Source organism: Saimiri boliviensis, chromosome 11, assembly GCF_048565385.1.
Source record: "Saimiri boliviensis isolate mSaiBol1 chromosome 11, mSaiBol1.pri, whole genome shotgun sequence".
NCBI lineage: Eukaryota > Metazoa > Chordata > Mammalia > Primates > Cebidae > Saimiri > Saimiri boliviensis.
Window position 1 is genome coordinate 27,567,726 of NC_133459.1, and position 24,855 is coordinate 27,592,580.

Consider the following 24,855-nt stretch of genomic DNA (forward strand, 5'->3'; position numbering starts at 1 on the left):
ACAAGTGCTGATCTGGTTCTGATTTCTACACAGTGAAAGTCTTGGACTCAGTCATTTCTAGGGGTCCGCCAGCCTCATGTCCCGTGGACCCCCTATGTCTGTGGATCCCAACCCTTCTCACCTCTCAGGCTCCAGTCCATTGTGTGGCTTCTTACATCCTAGCATTCCAAGAGATCCTGTGAGTCCCCTGGGCCAGCCTTGAGGCTGTATCAGAATCCCACAGCACCCGCTAGGTGTTCATCCAGCCCAAGCCCAGCCCAACACTCCAGGAATGGGGAGCTCATTCTATCCTGGCTTCCCTTCCTGTCTCAAGAAGGAAGTCCTTGCAGTTAAGCTGAAATCTGCTTTCCTCCCAGAAGGAAGTTGTTTTTGTTGTTGTTGTTGTTGTTGTTGTTGTTGTTGTTATGGGACAGAGTCTCTGTTATCCACGCTGGGGTGCAGTGGCACTATCCTGGCTCATGGTAGCCTCAACCTTCCGGGCTCAAGCGATCCCCCAACCTCAGCCCCTCAAGTAGCTGGGACTACAGACACGCACCACCATACCCAGCTACTTTTTTTTTTTTTTTTTTTTTTTTTTCCAAGAGATGGTGTTTCGCCATGTTGCCCAGGCTGGTCTTGAACTCCTGGACTCAAGCAGTCCACCTGCCTCAGCCTCCCAGAGTGCTGGGATTACAGGCATGAGCCCCATGCCTGGCCAGGAGGTTCTTGTGATTCAGCTGAGACCTGCTTCCCTCTGAGGAGGCTGGCCCTATCCCTGAGTGCTAGACTCCCACACATATGCACCCCTCTTCCCTGTGGGTACACCAAGAGCTTGAACCCACTGTGCTAAATTCTTTACGGGCCTTAGCCTATTTACTCGTCACAACAATCCTAGAGACGTGGGTCCTGTCATTAGCCCCACTCCACTGAAGCTTCAACAGGTTTAGTAATTTGCTCACACTGTGGAGTAGGGCCTGAGTCCTGCTCCTAACTCATGCTAAGTCCATCTTAGCAGTCCTGTCCCCAGTGGGGCTAGTTTGGAAATGGGTCAGGGTGTTTTGAGTTACTGCAATGACCGGCATTCAGTGCGCTGAGCTAAATGATTTCATTACTGCCACACATGGACACAAAGGCTGATAAAGGGGCCAGGAGAGAACATGGAAAGGGGACCTCCCAGATGAGGGCCGATCCTGCTGGTCTGTAAGGATGACTAAGAGTTCACCAAGTACAGAGGCCGGGGAGGACGTTCCAGACAGAAGAATCCCCTTGAGCAAAGGCTGGGAGGGGTAGTGGGACCTGCCCAAGCCTTGGAAGGGTGGGCGAGCAGGTGGGGGCCCCTTAGGCGCACAGGCCCCTCACCCCGTCTGTCTTTCCATGTTTCCATGGCCCAGACGGGGCGGTAGTGTGCATGCTCCAGTTCCCCAGCCCCAGCTGGTACTGGGACACGGTGACCAAGATCTGCGTATTCCTCTTCGCCTTCGTGGTGCCCATCCTCATCATCACCGTGTGCTACGGCCTCATGCTGCTGCGCCTGCGCAGCGTGCGCCTGCTGTCGGGCTCCAAGGAGAAGGACCGCAGCCTGCGGCGCATCACGCGCATGGTGCTGGTGGTGGTGGGCGCCTTCGTGGTGTGCTGGGCGCCCATCCACATCTTCGTCATCGTCTGGACGCTGGTGGACATCGACCGGCGCGACCCGCTGGTGGTGGCCGCGCTGCACCTGTGCATCGCGCTGGGCTACGCCAATAGCAGCCTCAACCCCGTGCTCTACGCCTTCCTCGACGAGAACTTCAAGCGCTGCTTCCGCCAGCTCTGCCGCAAGCCCTGCGGCCGCCGGGAGCCCAGCAGCTTCAGCCGCGCCCGCGAAGCCACGGCCCGCGAGCGGGTCACCGCCTGCACCCCGTCTGATGGTCCCGGCGGTGGCGCCGCCGCCTGACCAGGCCCCCAGCGCGCCCCTCTCTAGTGACCTGGCGGCCACATGAGTCCCAGTGGGAGGCGCGGGCCACGGTCTGGAATGGGGCAGAAGGTCGGAGGCTTGGGACCGCTGGGTGGGGACCCTGCTTCGGAGACGGGGCTGGGCGGCGAGATGGGCATGGGGTGGGCCTCTGGCTTGGGGCGAGGCAGAGGGCAGATCGATGGCTCGGTGCCTCTGGACTGGGTGCCCCGTCCACGGCTCTAGGTGGGGCAGGGGAGCCAGTGACTCCAGGGGAGGAGCGGGACCTGTGGCCCTAGAACTGAGTCCCTAAGTAGGGCATCTCCAGGAGAGCAGGGCTTCAACCTTGAGACAGCCTCGGTTTCTAACTTGGAGCCCAGCTTTTGGAGTTGGGGGTCTGGGCGCGGGACCCGGAGGGGCAGTGGTGGGGATGGTTGCTTGAAAACTGAGCTGGAAGACTCGGCCTTTGTGTAGTAGGGAGGGGCCTCCTGTGAGGGGTGACCCAGAGACAGGACAGTTGGGCGTGGCTACAGCTCAAGATTTGGTCACCAGACAGGTGGCTTGTGCAAAGGCCCTGTGGCCTCTACTTTGGGATACAGTCCCAGACCCCAGTTCTAGCAAGGGGCTAGGCTCGTGGAGGTCCAGGTGCAACTTGACACCTTTGTAAATAGAACAGAAAAGACTTGAGGAACCAGGTGTGATGGCTCAAGCCTGTAATCCCAGCACTTTGAGAGGCCGAGGCGGATGGATGGCCTGAGCCCAGAAGTTAGAGACTAGTCTGGGCAACATGGAAGAACCCGTCTCTACAAAAAATACAAAATTAGCCAGGCATGATGGTGCGCACCTGCAGGCCCAGCTCCTTGAAGGCGAGAGGATCGCTTGAGCCCAGGAATTCGAAGCTGCAGTGAGCTATAATGGTGCCACTGCACTCCAGCCTGAGTGACAGAGCGGGGGGGGGGGGGGGGGGGAGAGAGACTGAGGGAGGAAGAGATAAGAAGAGAGAGAAACAATGTACCTTTTAACTCTTTGATGGTCATCTATTTCCTTGGAACAGCCAGGAATGCCTTAGAATTGAAGTGGCCACAGCACAGTGTCCCAGTAGGGCTTGGGACAGGACAGCAGAGAGGGGAGCCAGCCGCTCCAGGGTAAGGTCTTGGTTGGGGTAGAGTCCCCAGACCTGAGTACTCATGGGGGCCCAGAGGCTTGGGAAGGAGGTTTCCAAAACCAATTCCAAAACCCAGACCTGGAGTGGCCCTCTTTCTTTGCTAAGGGGTGGTTGTGGATGGGTGGAGGAAGAGAGGTGGGCTTCTGCTTCAAGGCTAGGTCCTCCAGTGGAAGGTGGATGCTTTTTGTGGGTCCCCAGAGCCCTAGTTTCTCTAGCCCAGATCCTGGAGGACAGAGGACCACGATGAGACTCTGGGGGTGGATGTGGTATGAGAAGCACCAGGACCCAGCACCATCGGTTTGGACTTGGTGCTGGGTCCTGGGCCCCTGCTAAGAACCTGGGTGAAATCTTCCCTTCTCCCAACATCCAGCTGCGCCCATGTGTCTGGTGTCAATGACTCCAGTGAACTGGAACTGCCCACAGGGGGACCTGACCTTAAAGGAACTGGGGCAGAAGCTTTTGTAACTGCAAGGCCAGCATCGGCGTGTGCTCTCCTCTGCTTTCCCCCCCAGTCTCCCCGGGCCCTCCACCTGCCCCAGCCCAGCTGCCTGCTTCACGCTGCTGAGGGTGGCATCCACCTGGAGTTAGTGTAGAAGTTTTTCTCTTCGTTGGTTCGGTGTTTTTTTCAGGCACTCCTGGATCTTTGCTTCCCAGAATATCTGTGTCTGCCCCTGTTCCCTGCACCTCCCCCGTGCCTCCTCTCCTCTCCCCCCCACCGCTCTCCCCTCCCTCACCGACGCTGCCTCAGTGATGCACCCTGACTCCCTATTGAAGCAGTGTGCTGACATCCTTGTAAAAACAAATTTAATTTTCTTCCTTTTTTGGGACAGATGGAAAGAAATTGACGTCTTTGTCTCAAACAAAAGAAAAAGAAAAAGAAACAATATACTTCTTTTCCTTTTGACAGCCGTATCTTTGGAACAAAAGCTAGGAGGCTGTCACTCTAGCAGGGACTGAATAGCATGCAGGGGGCTGGGGACTTAGGCACCAAGAGGGCTTTTGGGCACATTAGGAGGAAGGGATGCCCGTGGAGGGCAAAGCACAGCCCTCTTCTCAGGGTGAGGCTCCCAGCAGCTCCAGACCCAGGGAAGTGTCTCCTTCAGGAAATGGCTCCTCTGGGTCCTGGAAAGATATGGGGCTGTGCCAAGCACTCAAATCCAGCCTGCCAACCCACTGTGACCTGGGGTTCTAACCCATCTACGCTGTGACCACAGAGACCCCTGGGTCTGAGGGTGGGAGGTTGTCAGCAAGGCAGGAGACACTTCTCCTCATCAGGGGCTCCTCCTGTGAATGCTCTCAGGGTATGGCAGAGAAAGGGACAATCTAGGAACTGGGGAAGACTCCTGAAGGAGGTGACATTGGAGCCAAGCTGTTTACTATCCCTGCAAGAACTGTGTCCCTCCCAGGATAGGCCTGCTCTTGAAGCCCACTCACTGCCATCTCCTGTGGCTGTAACAGATCTGGCTGTTTTTTGCCCCTTCTGATATATAAATCTGTGCCGGGTCATCAGGGGGCCAGGTCTGGACCACATGTGTTTAAGGTAGTGCAAACTTCTATTGAAATCTACTTCATGTACTGATATTCAGAGACCAGATCATTAAAAAAGAGAAAGTTAAAAAACAAACAAAAAACAAAAAACAAAGAAATCTACTTCATGCCCGGCATGCCCTCTGGGCACCAGGACTTGGAAATGGGTCACCTTCGGCCCTGCCCTCCAAAATCCTGAGCCAGTGCTGGGAGAAAAATCATCAGCCGATGAGTGCACCTCAGTGTGATGAGTGCAGTGACAGGGAGCCCCAGGGAGGGTGTCACGGGGAAGTGCCTTCTCTAGCTGTTCACTAAAACACATGTTTGTAGCAATTCTGTAAGAGGTGGATAAGGGTTGGGGGCCCTGAAGGATGAATAGGAGTTGGCCACCAAGGAGAGGAAACAGCATGTGTGGAAGCATGAGGATGTTTAAATGCTTGGCAAACCCAACAAGTAGGGTGCAGCTAGAGCACGGGGCTTCACTGGGCTCTTGTGTGTGCCAGGCTTCTGCCAGGTGCCTTGTGTGCATCAGCCCACCTGATCCTCTGGACTGCCTAGTGAGGAAGTAGTGTTATGCCCATCGTAGACAAAGAGAGCTGAGGCTGAGAGAGGTCCGGCTCCTTGCTCCTGAGGCACAGAGCCTGTTTGTAGCGGCAGAACTTGGGTCCCTGGAATTCCAGGCTCTACGTTTCCAGTTAATTGCAGGCTTCTTAGCTGGGCGTGGTGGCGTGCGCCTGTAAACCCACCTACTCCGGAGGCTGAGGCAGGGGAATTGCTTGAACCAGGGAGGAGGCAGAGGTTGCAGTGAGCCGAGACCTTGCCACTGCACTCCAGCCTCGCGACAGACCAATACTCCGTCTCAAAAAAAGAAAAAAAAGAAAAAAAAAACAAAACTTCAGGCATCAGTGAAGTGGAAAGGTGTTAGAAGCTGGAACCCCAGAATGAAGTTTTTAAAAACATTTTTTTTTTTCATTTTTTTATGTTCTTTCTTTTTTTTAATCTTGAGAATGAGGTTTTTTGGAAACACAAAACCAAATGGAAAAATCTAAAGGAAACGGGCAATTTTCTATGAACTTTTGTTCCTCCTGAAGCTCTCCAAATCTTCACGTTTCAGAATGTACTGTGCATGGTGCCTGTTAAAGCTCTAAATTGACAGTATAATTCTAGATCTTCACAGGGTTCTCAAAACTGCAGGGTAGGTCTGTTTCCCCCAAAATTTCCATTTCTCTCCCTCCTCCTGGAGGGAGAGAAGTTTTTGCCCCTGATTTCAAAATTTTAAAATGTCCTACTGTTCCAGATCTCCTCCTCTTCACCTTCATCCTCATCTTTTTTTTGTTTGTTTTGTTTTGTTTTGTTTTTTTGAGACAGGGTCTTGCTGTTACCCAGCCCGGAGTGTAAGTGCAGTGGTGCGATCATAGCTCACCGCAGTCTCAACCTCCTGAGCTTAAGTGATCCTCCCACCTCAGCCTCCTGAATATCTTGGCTGACGGGTGTATGTCACCATCCCCAGCAATTTTAGTTTTATTCATTTGTTTTATTTTAGTTTATTTTTGAGACAGGGTCTCTCTGTGATGCACAGGCTGGAGTACAGTGGCACCATCTTGGCTCACTGTAACCTCCGCCTCCTGGGTTCAAGTAATTCTCCTGCCTTAGCCTCCTGAGTAGCTGGGATTACAGGTGTGAGCCACCACAGCCCGAGTAATTTTTGTGTTATTAGTAGAGATGGGGTTTCACCATGTTTGCCAAGCTGGTCTCAAACTCCTGACCTCAGGTGATCTGCCCACCTTGGCCTCCCAAAGTGCTGGGATTACAGGTGTGAGCCACCGCATCTAGCTTTTTAAAAAATTAATTAATTAATTAATTAATTAGAGATTGGGTTTCACCATGTTGGCCAGGCTGGTCTTGGAACTTCTGACCTTGTGATCCACCCGCCTCGGCCTCCCAAAGTGCTGGGATTACAGGTGTGAGCCACTGCATCCAGCCTTTTTTTTTTTTTTTTTTTTTTTTTTTTAAATAGAGACCAGAGGGTCTCTGTGTTGCCCAGACTGGTCTTGAACTTCTGTCCTAAAGCAATTCTCCTGTCTTGGCCTCCTAAAGTACTGAGTTTACAGGTGTGAGCCACTGTGCCCAGCCCTCATACCTCGACTTGATGCAGTACAAATAGTGGTTAAGGTTGGCATCAGATCTTGGCTTTCCTTCTCTGAGCCTCAGTTTCCTCATCAGTAGAGTGGACTTCCTTCATGGGCGGTTGTGAGGATTTAATGTATGTATAGGGATAGGGCCCTGCACATAAGTAAACTCTTAAGTACATGGTAAGTGGCAGTTATTGCTTAAAAGTGGAGCCAGAGTTCAGTGTCAGAGCTAGAGACCCACAGGGAAGAGTACATGAGCTATCAGGGCTAGTGATGGGGAGAGAAGAGAGACTGGAGATCCGGCTTGGGGATCCCCTGGCTTCTTGGCTCAGGAGCCAGCATGGAGAGTGAGCAGCTGCCAGAGAAGCAGGAGGAGGATGGGGAGAATGTGCTACCACGGAAACTGGAGGAGGAGGGCGTTCCCAGGGCGAGGGAGTGACGGATAATGTCAAGTGTCATCAGAGAGGATGGGAGTAGGGAGGGCTGAGGGTGATGGGAACCCTCCAATTTAGTTTTTTACATGGCCCAGGCATGGATCAAAGCCTGGATCAAATCCCAGCTCTCAAGCTAACTGGCTGTGTGACAGACGAGGGATTTGCCCTCTCTGAGCTTCTGTTTCCTTCTAGAGTTGAGATAAGGGAATTGATCCATCTCTAATATGACCATCAGTCTCACTTAATAAGAGTCCTGGTTTTGCTGAATTCTTGGCCACGTGCTAGCAGCGTGACCTTAGGCAAGTCACTTCACCTCCATGAGCCCTCTCTGAAAGTCACTTTGGTGGTGAAGAAAGTGCCACCCAAGTGACTGGCACCTAGTGGGCCCTGGATACAGGATTATTCTCTGATAATGATGTGGGTGCCAGACGCCACTGCTCTAAGGAGGCTTGCTGGGCTTGGAATTAGAAATGCTTGTCAAGTTGGAGATGGCCCACTAGCATCCCGAGAGGACTTGGAGGAACGACAGTCCAGCCTGGGCACCTGCCGGGCCTCTGTCCAAAGGCCAGTCCTCTCTGTATCAGCGGCAGAGCCCTCGCCTAGGACATGGCTACTGGCCACCAGCTACTCCTAGCATCTGCTGCAGATCCAAACTGGAGCTGGCCCCAGAGGCCCCAAAGTCCCTAGGAAGTGACCACCCCCCATCCCTGGCACCCGGATCCTGGACCCCACACTCACACACAAAACACACATGCCTCTGTTTCATCAGGTATTTCTTTCTTTATTTCACTTCTGAGCCCCACACTAGAAAGAGTGCGGGCTGGAAGCTGAGAGGAGTGACAGGAGCAAATCAGGACCTGGCTGCCCCACGCTGAGCTTGCAGATGTTGAGAGTTGGGTGACAAGGACAGCTGGCTGTGTGGTTCAGGCTGCAGGCAGCTTGGCAACTCAAAATGGGGCTTAGAGAGGGGCTGGAGGGGGCCCTTGAGGTGGACGTAGTGATGTGGTAGAGCACACGCTAGGTTGCCCAGGCTCTAGCCCCAGCACCATTACAGGGGGCGAGCCGTTTCAGAGTGTGGCACACTGTCACACACCGTTCCGGTGAAAGGCCACTGAGACACTATCAATGGGTAATGTACAGCATGGCGTAACTCATTTCATCTTCGCAGCACAATTATGAGGTAGGCATTAGTATCATTACCTCCATTTTACAGATGGGAAAACTGAGGCTCAGAGAAGGGAATGACTTGCCCACGACCACATTACTTGTCAGTGACTGGCCCAGCTAGGATCCCATCTCTGGTCTGCTAAGTCCACTTCCTGTGCTTTCCTCCTCCCGCTTCCAGAGAGGAAATGCTCTGGGTACACCGAGGGCCCTGGGGAGACTCCCACATCCAGCTCATGGTCACAGGCTGAGCACTCCCTGTGCTGGGTTCTGCGCCTCATCATGTGGCAGCAGAGGCACGTGCCAGCTGCCCAAAAAACTGCTGTGACCTTGGTAGGTCCCTCTCCCCATCTGTTTCCTCCTGCCTTGGAAGTCCTGCCTGTTTGATAATTTGCTGCCTGCCTGCCATGTCTTTGCCATGTGACCTTGGGCATGTCATTTTATTGAGCCATTTCTCAATCATGGATGACAGCACTTACCTGGTGAGAAGTTGAGAAGATTCCGAAAGGGTCTATGGGTGAAGGATCTTGTCTGTTTTGGTCATGAACATGTTCCCAGCAAACGCAAATGGGCACACAGTAGTTACCTACTGAGTGAATGAACGACGTCTGTGGTACATAGTAAGTGTCCGACAAATGCAGCTTTGTTCATATTATCTAATGTTTAAGTTCATGCCTGTACCAACCCATGCTGCTGCTTCTATTTTTTTTGAGACAGAGTCTTGCTCTATTGCCCAGGCTAGAGTGCAGTGGCACAATCTCAGCTCACTGCAACCTCTGCCTCATGGGTTCAAGCCATTCTCCTGCCTCAGCCTCCCCAGTAGCTGGGATTACAGTGCCACCATACCTAGCTAATTTTGTATTTTTAGTGGCGGGGTTTCGCCATGTTGGTCAGGCTGGTCTCGAACTCCTGACCTCAAGTGATCTGCCCACTTCAGCCTCCCAAAGTGCTAGGAGAATTACAAGCATGAGCCACCACACCCGGCCCAACCCATGGTTCTTAATGCTGCAGGTGGGTCCAGAGCAAGGCTTTTCTCTTTTAACCATCTCCTTGAGTTTCAGAAGGTGGGACGTACTGGAAAGCAGTTCTCAAGAGGACGTCTTCTCCCCAAGCTCCTTAGCCACACTGTCCTCTCCTGCCCCCACCAGGACTGCCCTCTCAGGGACCCGAGAGGGAGGAACAGCCTGGAAAGGAAGAAAGGTCCCGGGCCATCAGCATCATGGGCATGGAGTCCCTTGGCGGGTGGCGGGTACAGATGCATCCCTGTAATGGGGCTCATCTAGAACCTCCCTGGGAATGTTTTGAATCTTCACTGTCTGCTTCCTTGCTGGGAGGTTGGGCAGGTCTCTGTCCCTCTCTGGGCCTCTGCACGATGGAGGGTACGAGTTGCCGGTTCGGAAGGCTCTGCCATCCTGGAAAAGAACTGAGACATTGCCCTCGTGTTCCTGGATCCCAGAAACAGACATCTATTGGTAAAATCCACCGGGCATTTGCCCAGAGATGGGGAAAAGCATGCCTGGGGTCTGTGATAGGAGCTGTCCCAACCGGGGGTAGGGAGGTGGATGTGGCAAGAAAGGAAGCTGAATCCAAAGCTTCGTGTGCAAGCTTTCGGCCTACCCCAGGCTCCGTCTTGGTACCAAGGACCCCGCCTTCTGTTTTCTCAATAAAGTGAGGCCTCTTCTCAGTGTCTGCGTCTCTGGCTGTTTTGTTGGCTTATCTCTGTCGGGTTCCCTTGCGAGGGGCCCCAGACTGGGGGGTCATATAGTCCCTGGCACTAGCCTGAGGACCTGTCTCAGAGGGAGAGGCATCATTGTCCTTAAGAGCCCTCGTTTGACCCGGGCGCAGTGGCTCCGCCTGTAATCCTAGCACTTTCGGAGGCCAGGCGGGCAGACTGAGCTCAAGTGTTTAAGACCAGCCTGGGCAACATGGCGAAACCCCGTGTCCACTAAAAATACAAAAAATTAGCCAGGGATGGTGGCCCGTGCCTGTAATCCCAGCTACTTGGGAGGCTGAGGCACGAGAATCTCTTGACCCAAGAGGTGGAGGTTGCATGTCACTGCACTCCAGCCTGGGTGACAGAGGGAGACTGTCAAAAAAAAAAAAAAAAAAAAAAAAAGCCCTAGTTTAGCGGGAGAGGCAGACACACAAGGCAGGCATTTCCTAGAGTGAGCTCGGAACCAAACCAGGCCTCCGTGCGCCCCTCCCCTGCCACCCTCCGCCCCTCCCCTGCCACCCTCCACCCCTCCCCACCACCGTCCGAACTGGCTCCTCCCCTTCCCTGCACCCCCGCCACTCCCCTAATCCAAGTCGCTTGTCCTCCAGAGCCCTGCCCACCCCACACGCCTCCTGGGGCTCCACTAAATCTCTCTCCCATCTCTCTGCCCCTCAGTGACCCTTCCCTCAGGCCATGGAGGCACTAGACCTTCCCTGTGCACAGCCCGTGCGGCTCTGGGGTGGGAGTTAGAACCCCATGCCCCAGGAGACCTCCACCTCCTCCATGTTCTTAAGAATGAACATGGAGTAGTCCTGGCCCCTGTGGTTAGTAAGTAACTCCCTGGAAGGAAATTCCTTCCTGACCCACATCTGTTTCCCATCACATGTGACCCATCCTGAGGAGGCCACCAGAGCCTGGAGCCTCCCCCACCCCTCGGCCAACTTCCCTTCCAAGGCCTCAATTCAGGGCCACCCACCTTGGGGCCTGTTCATGTCAAGGTGATGAGCACCAAGGCAGATGGGCAGCCCTGACCCAGACTGGGATCTCAGCACGCCTCAAAGCAGGCTGTGCCGGCAGGGCCGGGCGGCCAGGCTGCCCGGGGTGGGGGTTGGGGCGGCTTCTTGGCCCCCCCCACCGTTCATGGAGAGGGACTCAGTCAAGGAGATGTCACAGAGGCCTGACAGCTCTAGTCAGAGCCAACTCTCACCAAAGCTGGGAAGGACAGCTGCGAAGGAGAGACAGGGAGACGTAGAGGGAGAGAGAGAGAGTGTGTGTGTGTGTGTGTGCACGTGCGTGTGTATGCACAGCATGAGTGAGAGCACCTCAGGGTTGATGTGAGTGTATACAGAGGTTTTTTTTTTTTTCAGACAGTCTTTTTTTTTTTTTTTTTTTTTTTTTTTTTTGAGATGGAGTCTCATTCTGTCGCCCAGGCTGGAGTGCAATGGCGTGATCTCAGCTCACTGCAACCTCCACCTCCCAGGTTCAAGCAATTCTCCTGCCTCAGCCTCCTGAGTAGCTGGGACTACAGGTGTACACCACCACACCTGGCTAATTTTTTTGCATTTTTAGTAGAGACGGGGTTTCACCGTGTTAGCCAGGATGGTCTTGATCTCGACTTCGTGATCTGTCTGCCTTGGCCTCACGAAGTGCTGGGATTACAGGCATGAGCCACCGAGCCAGGCAAGAGTCTCGCTCTATTGTCCAGGCTGGAGTGCAGTGGCGCCATCTCGCTTCACCATAACCTCCGCCTCCTGGGTTCAAGTGATTCTCCTGCCTCAGCCTCTGAGTAGCTGGAACTATAGATGCGTGCCACCATGACTGGCTAATTTTTGTATTTTTAGTAGGGACAGGGTTTCACCATGTTGGCCAGGCTGGTCTCAAACTCCTGACCTCACGTCCTGGGATTACAGGCAAGAGCTGCAGTGCGTGGCCTATACAGAGGTTTTTTTTCACCTTGTGTGTACCCTGAGGAAAACCTTGTCCATATGACCACTTTGGGCCTCACTTTCCTCTTTTGAAAAACATAACAGTCGTAATGAAAACTGCATCCACCAGGATTCTCCTGAGGGTCCAATGAGACAACAGCTGTGCATGGAAACTAGGGCACCTTCTTATTGGTGGGGGAAAACATTCTGCCTTAAACCTTCAATAGTTCCTACTTGTGTGGAAAATCAGATGATCTCTTAAGCACCTTTCCAATGGAGGACTCAGAATCTAAGTTCCAGCTTCCCTGCCTGCAACCTCGAACTCTCTTGAGGGGGAAGGGAACCCACCCTGGGAAGAGGACTGCTAAAGTCCAGCTCAGGGCAGGCAGTTCTCAGTGAGGGGCAGGTAGAGCACATTCCTGTCTTGTGCCAGCTTCATCACCCTTCCTGGTTAGCTCCACTGCCTCTGCCTCCAGGAAGCCTTCTCTGATAGTTCCAGCTACACTCTTGGACCCCTGCCTGGATCTTCCACAATTGCTATCAGGGTGCCCCACCTGAGCAAGACCTGCCCACTCTCTCTCTCTCTCAATAGACTGCTGGGGACCCTACCTCACCAGCAAACACATGGGAACCCCATTGTCCCTAAGGAGAAAAGGAAAGACTGGTGGAAAAGAACATTAAGGTTTTTTTCTTCAATGTTTATGAGGTTTCTTAGTCCTATATCAAAGTAATATGTGCTCATTACAGAAACCGAGAAACCTGGCCGCGTGTGATGGGTCACACCTGTAATTCCAGCACTTTGGGAGGCTGAGGTGGGTGGATCACTTGAGGTCAGGAGTTTGAAACCAGCTTAGCCAACATGGCAAAACCCTGCCTCTACTAAAAATATAAAAATTAGCTGGGCATGGTGGCGGGCAACTGTAATCCCAGCTACTCAGGAGGCTGAGGCAGGCAAATCTCTTGAATGTGGGAGGCAGAGATTGTGCCACTGCGCTACAGCCTGGAAGACAGAGCGAGACTCTGTCTCAAAAAACAAACAAACAAATAAACAAACAAACCTGAGAAACCTGACAAACATGAAAAAAAAAAAAAAGGGGAGAGGAAGTCACCCTAGTTCCTTATTCTATTAACATTTGGGGACCATACTGCCCAAAGCATCTACAGATTCAATCCAAACCCTTATCAAAATACCAATGTCATTCATTACAGAATTTGAAAAAACAATCCTAAAATTCATATTGAACCAAGAAAGAGCCCAAAGAGCCAAAGCAATTCTGAGCAAAAAGAACAACACTGGAGGTATCACATTACTTGACTTAAAAATATGTTACAAGGTTGTAGTAACCAAAACAGCATGGCATTGACATAAAAACAGACACATAGACCAATGGAACAAAACAGAGGACCCAGAAATAAAGCCACATATTTATAGCCAACAAATCTTTGACAAAGACAACAAGAACTGACATTTGGGGAAAAGGCCTCCTCATTAATAAATGGTGCTAGGAAAACTGGATAGTCACAGGCAGAGGAATGGAACTGTACCATCTCTTACTGTGTACAAAAATCAACTCAAAATGGGATAAAGACTTAAGCATAAGTCTGAAAACTATAAAACCACTAGAAGAAAATCAGGGGAAACTCTTCTGGACATTGGTCTAGACAAATAATTTATGAATAAGACCCCTAAAATATAGGCAACAAAACAAAAAATAGGCGAATAGGACTATATTAAATGAAAAAGCTTCTGCACAGCAAAGGAAACAATTAACAGAGTGAAGAGACAACCTGCTGAATGGGAGAAAATACTTGCAAACAGGGCACTCCTATCCAAAATATACAAGGGACTCAAACAACTCAACAGGAAAAAATAATCTCATTTAAAAAGTGAGTAAGGCCAGGCGCGGTGGCTCAAGCCTGTAATCCCAGCACTTTGGGAGGCCGAGGCGGGTGGATCACGAGGTCAAGAGATCGAGACCATCTTGGTCAGTATGGTGAAACCCCGTCTCTACTAAAAATACAAAAAAATTAGCTGGGCATGGTGGCACGTGCCTGTAATCCCAGCTACTCAGGAGGCTGAGGCAGGAGAATTGCCTGAACCCAGGAGGCGGAGGTTGCGGTAAGCCAAGATCGCGCCATTGCACTCCATCGTGGGTAACAAGAGCAAAACGCCGTCTCAAAATAAATAAATAAATAAAATAAAAAAATAAAAAGTGGGCCGGGAGCGGTGGCTCAAGCCTGTAATCCCAGCACTTTGGGAGGCCGAGGCGGGTGGATCACGAGGTCAAGAGATCGAGACCATCCTGGTCAACATGGTGAAACCCCGTCTCTACTAAGAATACAAAAAAAATAGCTGGGCGTGGTGGCGCATGCCTATAATCCCAGCTACTCAGGAGGCTGAGACAGGAGAATTGCCTGAACCCGGGAGGCGGAGGTTGCGGTGAGCCGAGATCGCGCCATTGCACTCCAGCCTGGGTAACAAGAGCGAAACTCCGTCTCAAAAAATAAATAAATAAATAAATAAATAAATAAAAAATAAAAAGTGAGTAAAGGTCGAAAAAAATATAAAAAATTTTTTAAAAAGTGAGTAAAGATTAGCTGGGCATGGTGGCTCACATGCTTGTAGACCCAGCTACTTTGGAGGCTGAGGCAAGAGGATCCCTTGAGCCCAGAGTTCAAGGCTGCAGTGAGTAAAATTGCACCACTGCACTCCAGCCTTGGTAACAGAGTGAGACCTCATCTATTTAAAAAAAAAAAAAAAAAAAAAAAAATGTGGCTCATGTCTATAATCCTAGCACTTTGGGAGGTCTAGGCAGGCAGATTATCTGAGATCAGGAGTTCAAGATCAGCCTGGCCAACATAGTGAAATCCCATCTCTACTAAAAATACAAAAAAAAAAAAAAAAAAAAAAAAAAAAAAAAAAAAAAAAAAATTAGCTGGGTTCTGTGGTGGCACCTGTCTGTAATCCCAGCTACTTGGGAGGTGGAGCCAGGATAATCAATTCAATGCCGGAGGCAGAGGTTTCGGTGAGCCGAGATCGTGCATGCCACTGCACTCCAGCCTGGGCAACAGAGACTTCATTTCAAAAAACAAACAAACAAACAAACAAACAAACAAACAAACGGTCTGGGCGGGGTGGCTCATGCCTATAATCCGAGCACTTTGGGAGGCCGAGTTAGGTGGGTCACTGGAGCTCAGGAGTTCGAGACCAGTCTGGCCAACATGGCAAAACCCCGTCTCTACTAAAATATACAAAAATTAGTCCGCGTGGTAATGGGCAGCAGTAATCCCAGCTACCTGGGAGGCCGAGGCAGGAAAACCGCTTAAACCCGAGAGGCGGAGGCTGCAGTGAGCCGAAATTGAGTCATTGCACTCCAGCCCAGGCGACAAGAGAGAATCCGTCTTGGTAGAGATGTGGTTTTGCCCTGTTGCCCAAGGGTGGTCTCCAACTCCTGGGCTCAAATGATCCGCCTGCCTCCGCCTGATAAAGTGGCGGGAATTACAGGCGCAAGCCACCACGCCCGATCCAAAAATTTAAAAAATAATTATTTGTATCTTTGAGTTAAAAAGAACAACCTCCCCCTACACACACACATACATTTGGGTGTATTTCCTTACCCAGAAGAATGTTCAAGGGATCCACAGCTGATTCCAGAGCGTTTTAAAATGGAGTGCGAACCTGGAACTTAACTGCAGGATCCTAAACTTTCATTGGATGCTCCAGGGGTCCAGGACCCGAAAGTTTAAGAGGCGCTGCTTTAGGGAGTGGGGGCGGCGGGGAGCGGTTCACACATGCCTCACTGCCGCATACAAATAGGCCCACATCTGTACACCTGTGACCCATACTCCTGACCCATACGCATGCACACCTGTCCACCTGTGTTCCCACACGTGCACACAGTCAAACAGCTCGGCTTGGGAGAAATTTAGGCAAGGCTGCCCGAGATTAGGCTCATTTCACAGACGCTGCTGCCACCTACCAGCTATATCTTGCATTAGCATCCTTGCTGAGTTCTGCTCTGTTCCATTCTGTCCTCCATTGCTCATCTCTGGAAACTGGGCGCTGGAACTGGTTCCTGAAAGGACACGAATAAGGGAGGTGGGGTGGAGGTGGGGAATTATCATTGACTAACTGTCCATTATATGTCAGGCACTACTGTCCCTTACAGCTGTTATATTTATTTTCTCAATCCCATGTGCCTTATGCAGCACTTGGCACATGAAAAGTCCTCGTAGCTATTTCAATTAAATGAATTTAAAACACTGTAAAGTGAGTGTGTTTAACAAACGAGGAGATGGGCCGGGCACGGTGGCTCACGCCTGTAATCCCAGCATTTTGGGAAGCCGAGGTGGGTGGATCAGCTGGGGTCAGGAGTTTAAGACTACCCTGGCCAACATGGCAAAACCCTCTCTCTGCTAAAAATACAAAACTTAGCCAGCAAGGTGGTGTGCACCTGTAGTCCCAGCTACTGGGGAAGCTGAGGTGGGGGAATCACTTGAACCCAGGAGGTGGAGGTTGCAGTGAGCCGAGATCCTGCCACTGCACTCTAGCCTGGGTGACAGAGCAAGACTCTATCAAAAAAAAAAAAAAAAAAAGCACAGTGGTTCATGCCTGTAATCCCAGCAATTTGGGAGGCTGAGGCAGGTAGGTCACCTGAGGTTGAGAGTTCCAGACCAGCCTGACCAACATGGAGAAACCTGTCTCAACTAAAAATACAAAAAATTAGCTGGGCATGGTGGCACATGGCTGTAATTCCAGCTACTTGGGAGGCTGAGGCAGAAGAATCGCTTGAACCTGGAAGGCGGAGGTTGCGGTGAGCCGAGATTTTGCCATTGCACTCCAGTCTGGACAACGAGCAAAGCTCCATTTTTGTTTAAAAAAGAAGAAGCTTAATGGACTTATAGTTCCACATGGTTAGGGAGGCCTCACAATCAGGGCAGAAGGTGAAAGGTACGTCTATGGCAGCAGCAAGAAAGAGAATGAGAGTCAAGGCTGGGTGTGGTAGCTCACGCCTGTAATCCCAGCACTTTGGGAGGCTAAGGTGGGTGGATCAACTGAGATCAGGAGTTTGAGACCAGCCTGGCCAACTTGGCAAAACCTGTCTCTACTAAAAATACAAAAATTAGCTGGGCATGGTGGTGGGCACCTGTAATTGAAGCTACTTGGGAGGCTGGGACAGGAGAATCACTTAACCCCGGGGCGGGGGGCGTGGAGGTTACAGTGAGTCACGATGGTGCCACTGCACTCCAGTCTGGGCAACAGAGTGAGACTCTGTCTCAAAAAAAAAAAAAAAAAAAAAAAAAAGAGAATAGAATGAGAGCGAACGAAGCCAAACAGGTTTCCCTTATCAAATCATCAGATCTCCTGAGACTCTTATCATTTGCTACCGTGAGAACAGTATGGGAGAAACCGCCCCATGATTCAATTATCTCCCACTTCGTCCCTCCCACAACACGTGGGAATTATGGGAGTACAATTCAAGATGAGATTTGGGTGGGGACACAGAGCCAGAGATATCACAGGCCCAGGGGTAGCGCCACATTTGCACAGGCCCTTTGAGGGACCTTGGCCTTGTGTTTACGAGATCACATTTCCTTACAGTTTGGAAAAGTAAACCATGCTAACCTCAGTGGAGTAAGCCCACTTTCTCCTTCCACTCTACTCCTCCTACTTCCCACTGTGTCATCTGGCTTTGAGTGGCCACGGGACTTTTGTAGTCTTTTAGTTTTTTGAGATGGAGTCTCCTGTCGCTCAGGCTGGAATGCAGTGGCACAATCTTGGCTCATTGCAACCTCTGCCTCCCAGGTTCAAATGATTCTACTGCCTCAGCCTCCTGAGTAGCTGGTATTATAGGCATGCACCACCATGCCTGGCTAATACTTGTATTTTTAGTAGAGATGGGGTTTCACCGTGTTGGTCAGGCTGGTCTTGAACTCCTGATCTCATGATCAGCCCGCTTCCGCCTTCCGAACTGCTGGGATTACAGTTGTGAGCCATTATGCCTGGCTGCCTTTTGTAGTCTTAACTTTGCATTCTTTATCTTGGGAAGACCCCTCCTCCAGACAAGCTTCAGGCCCCACAATCCTGGATCTGCCCATTGGGTCCTCAGTTTCCCAATTGCAAAGAGACAATAAAGACTGTAGAAGGGCTTAATAGGATGAAAGATGATCTTTTTAAATTTGTCTTTATTTTTGAGACAGGGTCTGCTCTGTTGCCCAGGCTGGAGTGCAGTGGCACAATCACAGCTTACTGTAGCCTCGACCTCATGGGCTCAAGCAAATCCTCCCATCTTAGCCTCCTGAGTAGTTGTGACTATAGGTGCATGCCACCACATCTGGCTAAATTTTTGTATTTTTTGTACAGATGGGGTTTTGTCATGTTGCCCAGGCTGTCGTGAACTCCTGGGCTGAAGAAATCCTCCTGCCTTGGTCTCCCAAAGTGTTGGGATTACAGATATAAGTCAGTGCTCCTGGCCTATGTTTAAAATTTATTTTTATTTATTCATTTTTTAAGACTAGTCAAGTGCAGTAGTGAGAATGAGGGAAAGAGGCCGGGCGCGGTGGCTCAAGCCTATAATCCCAACACTTTGGGAGGCCGAGGCGGGTGGATCACGAGGTCAAGAGATCGAGACCATCCTGGTCAACATGGTGAAACCCCGTCTCTACTAAAAATACAAAAAATTAGCTGGGCGTGGTGGCGCGTGCCTGTAATCCCAGCTACTCAGGAGGCTGAGGCAGGAGAATTGCCTGAACCCAGGAGGCAGAGGTTGCAGTGAGCCGAGATCGTGCCATTGCACTCCAGCCTGGGTAACGAGAGCAAAACTCCGTCTCAAAAAAAAAAAAAAGAGAATGAGGGAAAGAGTAGAACAAGGAGTTTTATCTGTAACTGACTGAATAATCAGTTGAGATAATTCGCTAGTTTCGGACCGATGTATTTTTATGCTTTTTAGAGACAGGGTCTCCATGTGTTGCCAGGCTGGTCTCAAGTGATCCTCCTGTCTTGCTTCACAAAGTCCTGGGCTAGCAGGTGTGAGCCACCTCGCCTAGCCAATGGTGATCTCTTTTAATCCTCTCAAAGGCCCCAGAGACGAAAAAATAAAGAGCAAACATAAGGAACTTACTTAGGGTTTCACAGCAAGTTGTGGCAAGCTGTGAAGTTGCAATCCAGGATAGCCCGCTTGAAAGCCCCCCTTTCACTATCACCTCCTGCCTCGAGTGCCCACCTGCTCACTCAAAGGCCCCCGCCTTTCCCCTGTCAGCCTCTGGCAGCCTGGAAGTCTTAGCTCTGAACTTCCGCCCCAGCGGCTCCATGACCTCAAGGGGGCGGCAGACACCATCTTTCCCTCATTTTCCTGGCACCTGCTCATTCCAGGTTTCAGTCTCACATAGCCAGAATCTCAGCTGTCCCCAAACACCTCCATCAGCTCTCTCTTGCCCTTCCCTGCAAACAGTGAGTACTGCCTTCGAATCCTGGCCTTGTCATGTACTGGCTGTGTGTTAGTGAGTAGATCACCTCACCTCTCTCTGCCTCATTTAATTCATCCATAAAATCGGGGTATCTTGTGAAAACAGGTCAGCGATGCACCGGCACGTATGTAATACACCAACAATCATGGACAGCTCTTGCTGTTTCAACAAGGCCTTCGGAGATGTCACGCCCCCTCGGAACCCCTTGGTTCCTGGGATTGGTTCCTAGGATTGGTTCCTGCCCCACCCTACAGCAAAGCCAAGGGACTCCTGGGCAATGGGGCCTTTCAGAGCTCTTCAGCGTTCATTTGTTGGCATCCTCTGTGCCCATGAACGGGCCCCTCCCTGGGTTGCGGTGTCTGACTTGGCTTTTTCTCCATCCCTACTAACTCCCATGTCTCCCTTGGAATGGCTCTGCAGCCTCCTGAGGATCTTCCCCAAATTGCTTTTCTTTTCTTTCTTTTTCAAGTCTCTCTCTGCTGCTGAGACCGAAGTTCAGCGGCGCGATCTCAGCTCACTGCAACCTCTGTCTCCTAGGTTCAAGTGAATCTCCTGCCTCAGTGAGTAGCTGGGATTACAGGTGCCCACCACCATGCCTGGCTAAATTTTTTTTTTGTATTTTCAGTAGAGACAGGGTTTCATCATGGTTGGCCAGGCTGGTCTCAAACTCCTGACATCATGTGATCTGCCTGCCTTGGCCTCCCAAAGTGCTGGGATTATAGGCATGAGCCACTGCACCTGGCCCCAAATTTCAAATCCATCCTCCTGAAGAGGGGTCGCTGACCCACTGCCTACCTATTTTCACTGTCCTTTTACTGATCCCCAAATGACTGCCAAACCCCAGTCTCCTCTATCTCAAAGACTCACTGACCATTCTGGCATTTGAAGCCTTCTACAATTTGGTCTCATGATTCACTTCTGTGCTTCAACTATCCCGAATCATTTTCTGTTCCCAGAGTCCACCTTCACTCTCCTACCTCCAAGCCTTTGTGCAGGCTGTTCTTCCACCTGGAATGCCCTCTTTCATTACCATGTAGTAAATTAGCGGGCAAAGTCCAGGTGGGAGGTCACCTCCTTCAGGCAGTCTTCCATACTCCCTCGGATGGAATCACTTTCTCTTCTCTGGGCTCTGGGCATGCAATTACTAGAGCCTTCCTCATAGGAAGCCAGGAGTCACAGCAGGAACATCCATTATCCACACTTTACAAATGCCTTTCCCTTCTAGTATCTTGGGTCTGGGAAAAGCAGGCAGGGTGAGAGCCATTACCTCATTTGACTGATGAGAAGACAGGCTAGGAGGAAGTCCTAAGCTGAGTAAATGGTGGAGTCAGGATTCAAACCCGCCTCGGCCACACCCCCTGGCTCAGGCCTGAAAGTTCCTTCCCTCTCTACCATTTCTTGTGGCCTGGTCTTGTGACTCTCTTCCCGCTTGTCAGTCTTACCTTTTAATAATATGCTGAATGAAGTGCTGCTGAAGAACAGAGGCTCCCACGTGTACACACCCCCACCCCCACCCTGTCTGTTCCTCGGCTTCTTTATCACCCACCTCAAGCCCATCTGAAGCTGCTGGGAGTGCCCAGGCTCTGGCAGGATAAGCAGTTCCTAGAGGCCTGGGCCTTCTCAGAGGAGGAGTGGGAGACACAAACAGGTTCCTTCCCCACCCCCTCAAGCTTATCAGGGCCCCACAGGCCCCCGGGAACTGACTGCATGGCCAAGGGAGGAAAGCTGCCCCCTGCCTGTCACCTTCACACCCTCTATGACTTACCCCATCTCTACTAAAAATTAGAAAAACTAGCTGGGCATGGTGGTCTGTGCCCGTAATTCCAGCTACTTGGGAGGCTGAGGCAAGAGAATTGCTTGAACCCGGGAGGTGGAGGTTGCGGTGAGCCAAGATCATGCCATTGCACTCCAGCCTGGGCGACAGATGGGGACTCCATCTCAAAAGAAAAAAAAAAAAAAGAGTAGTGTGACCTTGGATTGCCACTTTAGCTCTCTGAGCCTCAGAAGCTCTTTAGAAAAATTTTGGCTGTTAGAATTCAATAAGATAAAATGAGCAAATGCAAGTAAAAGAATCAGGATCACTAAGTATGAGCGGCTTCTTCAATACGTCACTGCTGACAGGGGCATCTCAGGTAGCAAAGTGCTCCCTGCAGTCTGGGGATGGAGGTGAAGATTATGATGTCACTGGCAGAGGCTGTGGGCCAGGGGCCTGAAGTCCAGGTAGTGACAGCCTCCCTGCTTCAGTGACTGGCAATGCCACACAAGGCCTTCACCCACCCTAAGTGCACAAGTCACCTCAACCAGAAACACATACGCACAGGTGCTGGGGTCCAGGGGCCATGGAACAGGGTAGCGCTCTCTAGGTCCCAGGGCCTGAGACCCAGGGTACAATCTGTTTATAGGACACAGACAGACGCAGATTCACACCCTCTATATAAACTCACAAACATGGGCACACCCTCACAGGCACTAAAACACCTCCCCCGCCATACACACAAATGCACAGAAACAGGAGATACAGGATCACAAACATTCTCCCAAATGCACTCCCCAATTCAGAAGGTGGCCCTTCCTGGCCACCCCCAAACACATACACACACACACACACACACACACACACACACACACACTTATCAGGCTGGGGCAGGCACTGGCACTGCTGAGTCACCCACAGGCAGCTCAGCCCAACAGAGCTAGAGCCACGTGGCTGCCTCAGCCCGGAGAGGGCAGGGCCCACAGCAGCTCTCTAGAATCACCCCATCCACCTGACTGCTGGAGTTTTACTCTCCCCAGCCCTTTGATTGATTCAGGGGTGGGGATGGGGTTGGGGGAGGAGCCACTGTTTGCAGAGGCCGAATCAAAGAGTTCACAGCCTGCTTCCTCCTGGGTGAGTACATGTGAGAGCAATTAAAAAATACTGCTAGGTTCATTACTGAGTATTTGCAAATATATTTTCACACACTCTCATGTAATCATCACAACAGCTCTATATAAAGTTAGTACTTTTTTTTTTTTTTTTTGGAGGTGGAGTTTTGCTCTTGTTACCAGGGCTGGAGTGCAATGGCATGATTTCTGCTCACTACCACCTCTGCCTCCCAGGTTCAAGCGATTCTCGTGCCTCAGCCTTCCGAGTAGCTGGGATTACAGGCATGTGCTACCATGCCTGGCTAGTTTTTTGTATTTTTGGTAGAGACGGGGTTTCTCCATGTTGGTCAGGCTGGTCTCGAACTCCTGACCTCAGGTGATACACCCACCTCAGCCTCCCAAAGTGCTGGGATTATAGGCATGAGCCACCACACCCAGCCAGTTAGTACTATTATTAATCCCATTGTGCCCCAGAAAGGGGGTAGTTTGCCCCAAGGCCCAAAGCTCAGACTCACCTGCCTCCAAATCCCTATCTCATAACCCCTTGGCAATACTGTCTGGTGGGCAGGTGTGATATAGGCAAGTGAAAGGTACAGCAATGTGCTTGGAAGCCTGGTTGCGTGTGTCCCAGGCTTCCCCAGGGAATTCACAGGTATAGGGACTGAAAGTGTCTCAAGTGTCCTGATTTCTGGTCAAAGGATCCAACGCTTCTCTAGTGCCTTAGAGCCCACCTCCCCCTATCAGAAAACATCTCCCAGGTCTAAGGGCTCAGTCTGACCTTCCTCTGCTAGACTACGGGCTCCTTAAAGGCAGGAACCAGGGCCCTGAAGCCTCAAACAGGACCTAACTCATCTAAAACCTCAGTGAATTTGGAGTATGGGGGGTGGGATGAGGGGAGGTGGGAGGGAGTGGGAAGGAGTCAATCAGTGTATGACTTTTAATTCAGTTTTGTATCAATATAACAATAACATCAATAATTATAATAAATGCTAATGTTTATTGGGGCTTACCCTGGGACTGGCACTGTTCTTAGCACTTCACATGGATTCTCTCATTCAATTCTTGCCACAACCCTTGAGGAAAATACTTGTATTAACCTCACTTTGCAGAGGAGCAAACTGGCTTGGAGAGAGTTAGTATCTTGCCCAAAGTAACTCAGGAAGAGGCAGTGTTGAGGATTGGAACACAGGCGGTCGAGTTAGCCCATTTAATAGGAAGATCACTACCCTCAGAGGAAGGCCTTTGTCCTCAGCAGCTTCAGTTTGCCACGTTTGTCCAAAGAAAGGATTAGTTTTTCCATGGTGCTCTGGCCTGGAATATTCTATGATCCTATGATTCGGTGATGAAGAACTTTTGAAGAGTCAGGCTTGGTTTTGAATGAAAGAGGCCACTCTGGGGCTGGTGAGCTTCCTGTCACGGGCATATGTAAGCCAGCCCACGCCTGAAATGGGAGGAACGAGTGTCTTCGGCCAGTGACCATGGAAGCCCCTGCCAGTGTTGATAGAGGGGACCATCAGGAGGAGAAGAGTCAGAGAAGAGTGGCAAGGTGGGCATGAGAGGAACCAGAAGTCGCATTTACAGAACACCTACTGTGTACCAGGCCTGTGCTTGACATTTAACTTATATCACTAATTCTCAGGAAAATTGTAACATTTACAGTTGAGGAAATTCAGATTCAGAGAAGTGATTGGTTCAAAGTCACGCCAGACGAAGTGGTAGGACAGGTGATCCAGGTGAGCCTCCCCAGGGTCACTTCCCTAGATCCCCTCTGACCAACCCCTCTACCTAGTGCCCTTAAGGGCAGCACCACGTGGCAAATTACATCACACTTTTGGCATATGACGTCACACCAGTCAATCCAGGAACTCCCTCCCCTTCCCTCCCCTGATCTCTGGGGTCTATCAGAGCAGTCCCCAGTTCAGCCTCCCCACCGGACCAGGCCACACCTGCAGCCCCCGCCCCTTCCCGGCGGAGACTTTCGCACTCCTCTGCCGGGGCCTCCCACTCCCCGCCCCGCTGATCGGCAGTTGCCTGCGCCAATCAGAGGGCCCAGCGGGCGGGGCGGAGTCTCACGTTGGAGTTGCCCTGTCAGTGCAGGTGGAGGCCCGGCGGGGCAAAGTGGCAGGAACCTCTTAAAGGGCGAGAGCGGCGCGGAGCCAGAACGCGGTCCGGCCCGGCCCGGCCCGGTCGCCGCCGCACCCACCCGAGGTGAGCCTGGACCACCTGGGGGGCGACCCTCGGTCCCCGGGAGGGACTGGGTGAGGGACAGAAGAACCCACCCTTCGACCGTCCCGGGAGAGACGATCAGGGTCGAAGGGTCCGGGGCTGAAGGGTCCAGGGGTCCCGGATTTCAGAATCCGAACTTGGGGTCCAAAGGAGTCTGGGCGTCTTGAAGTTCGGGGTGCACGGAGGGGCGCGGGAGTCTGGAGAGGGGATCCGGGAGCTCGGATCCGGAGCCAGACACGTCCGGGTCCGGCCGGTCCTGGCTGTCTGGGGCGGGGGTCCTGAGTTCGGTCCCCGCGCGCGGGTCCCTGCAGGGCGGCGCAGCACCCG

The 24,855-nt window shown here is 51.5% G+C and overlaps 2 protein-coding genes across 3 annotated transcripts in view; both read left to right on the plus strand.

Moving 5' to 3' along the window:
- The window catches only part of OPRD1 (opioid receptor delta 1), a 54,508-nt gene extending 44,490 nt beyond the window's left edge, over positions 1-10,018 (plus strand). For both annotated transcript variants that reach the window (XM_003937630.4, XM_074380388.1), the window contains exon 3: positions 1,371-10,018. In XM_003937630.4, the coding sequence (XP_003937679.3) occupies positions 1,371-1,912 (542 nt within the window). In that variant the 3' untranslated portion in view covers positions 1,913-10,018. The remainder of the gene's footprint in view (positions 1-1,370) is intronic.
- Positions 10,019-24,382: 14,364 nt separating this feature from the next.
- Positions 24,383-24,855, plus strand: part of EPB41 (erythrocyte membrane protein band 4.1) — a 237,568-nt gene continuing 237,095 nt past the window's right edge. Inside the window, exon 1 of the mRNA XM_074380406.1 lies at positions 24,383-24,510. The gene's annotated coding sequence lies outside the window, so the exon portion shown is untranslated. The remainder of the gene's footprint in view (positions 24,511-24,855) is intronic.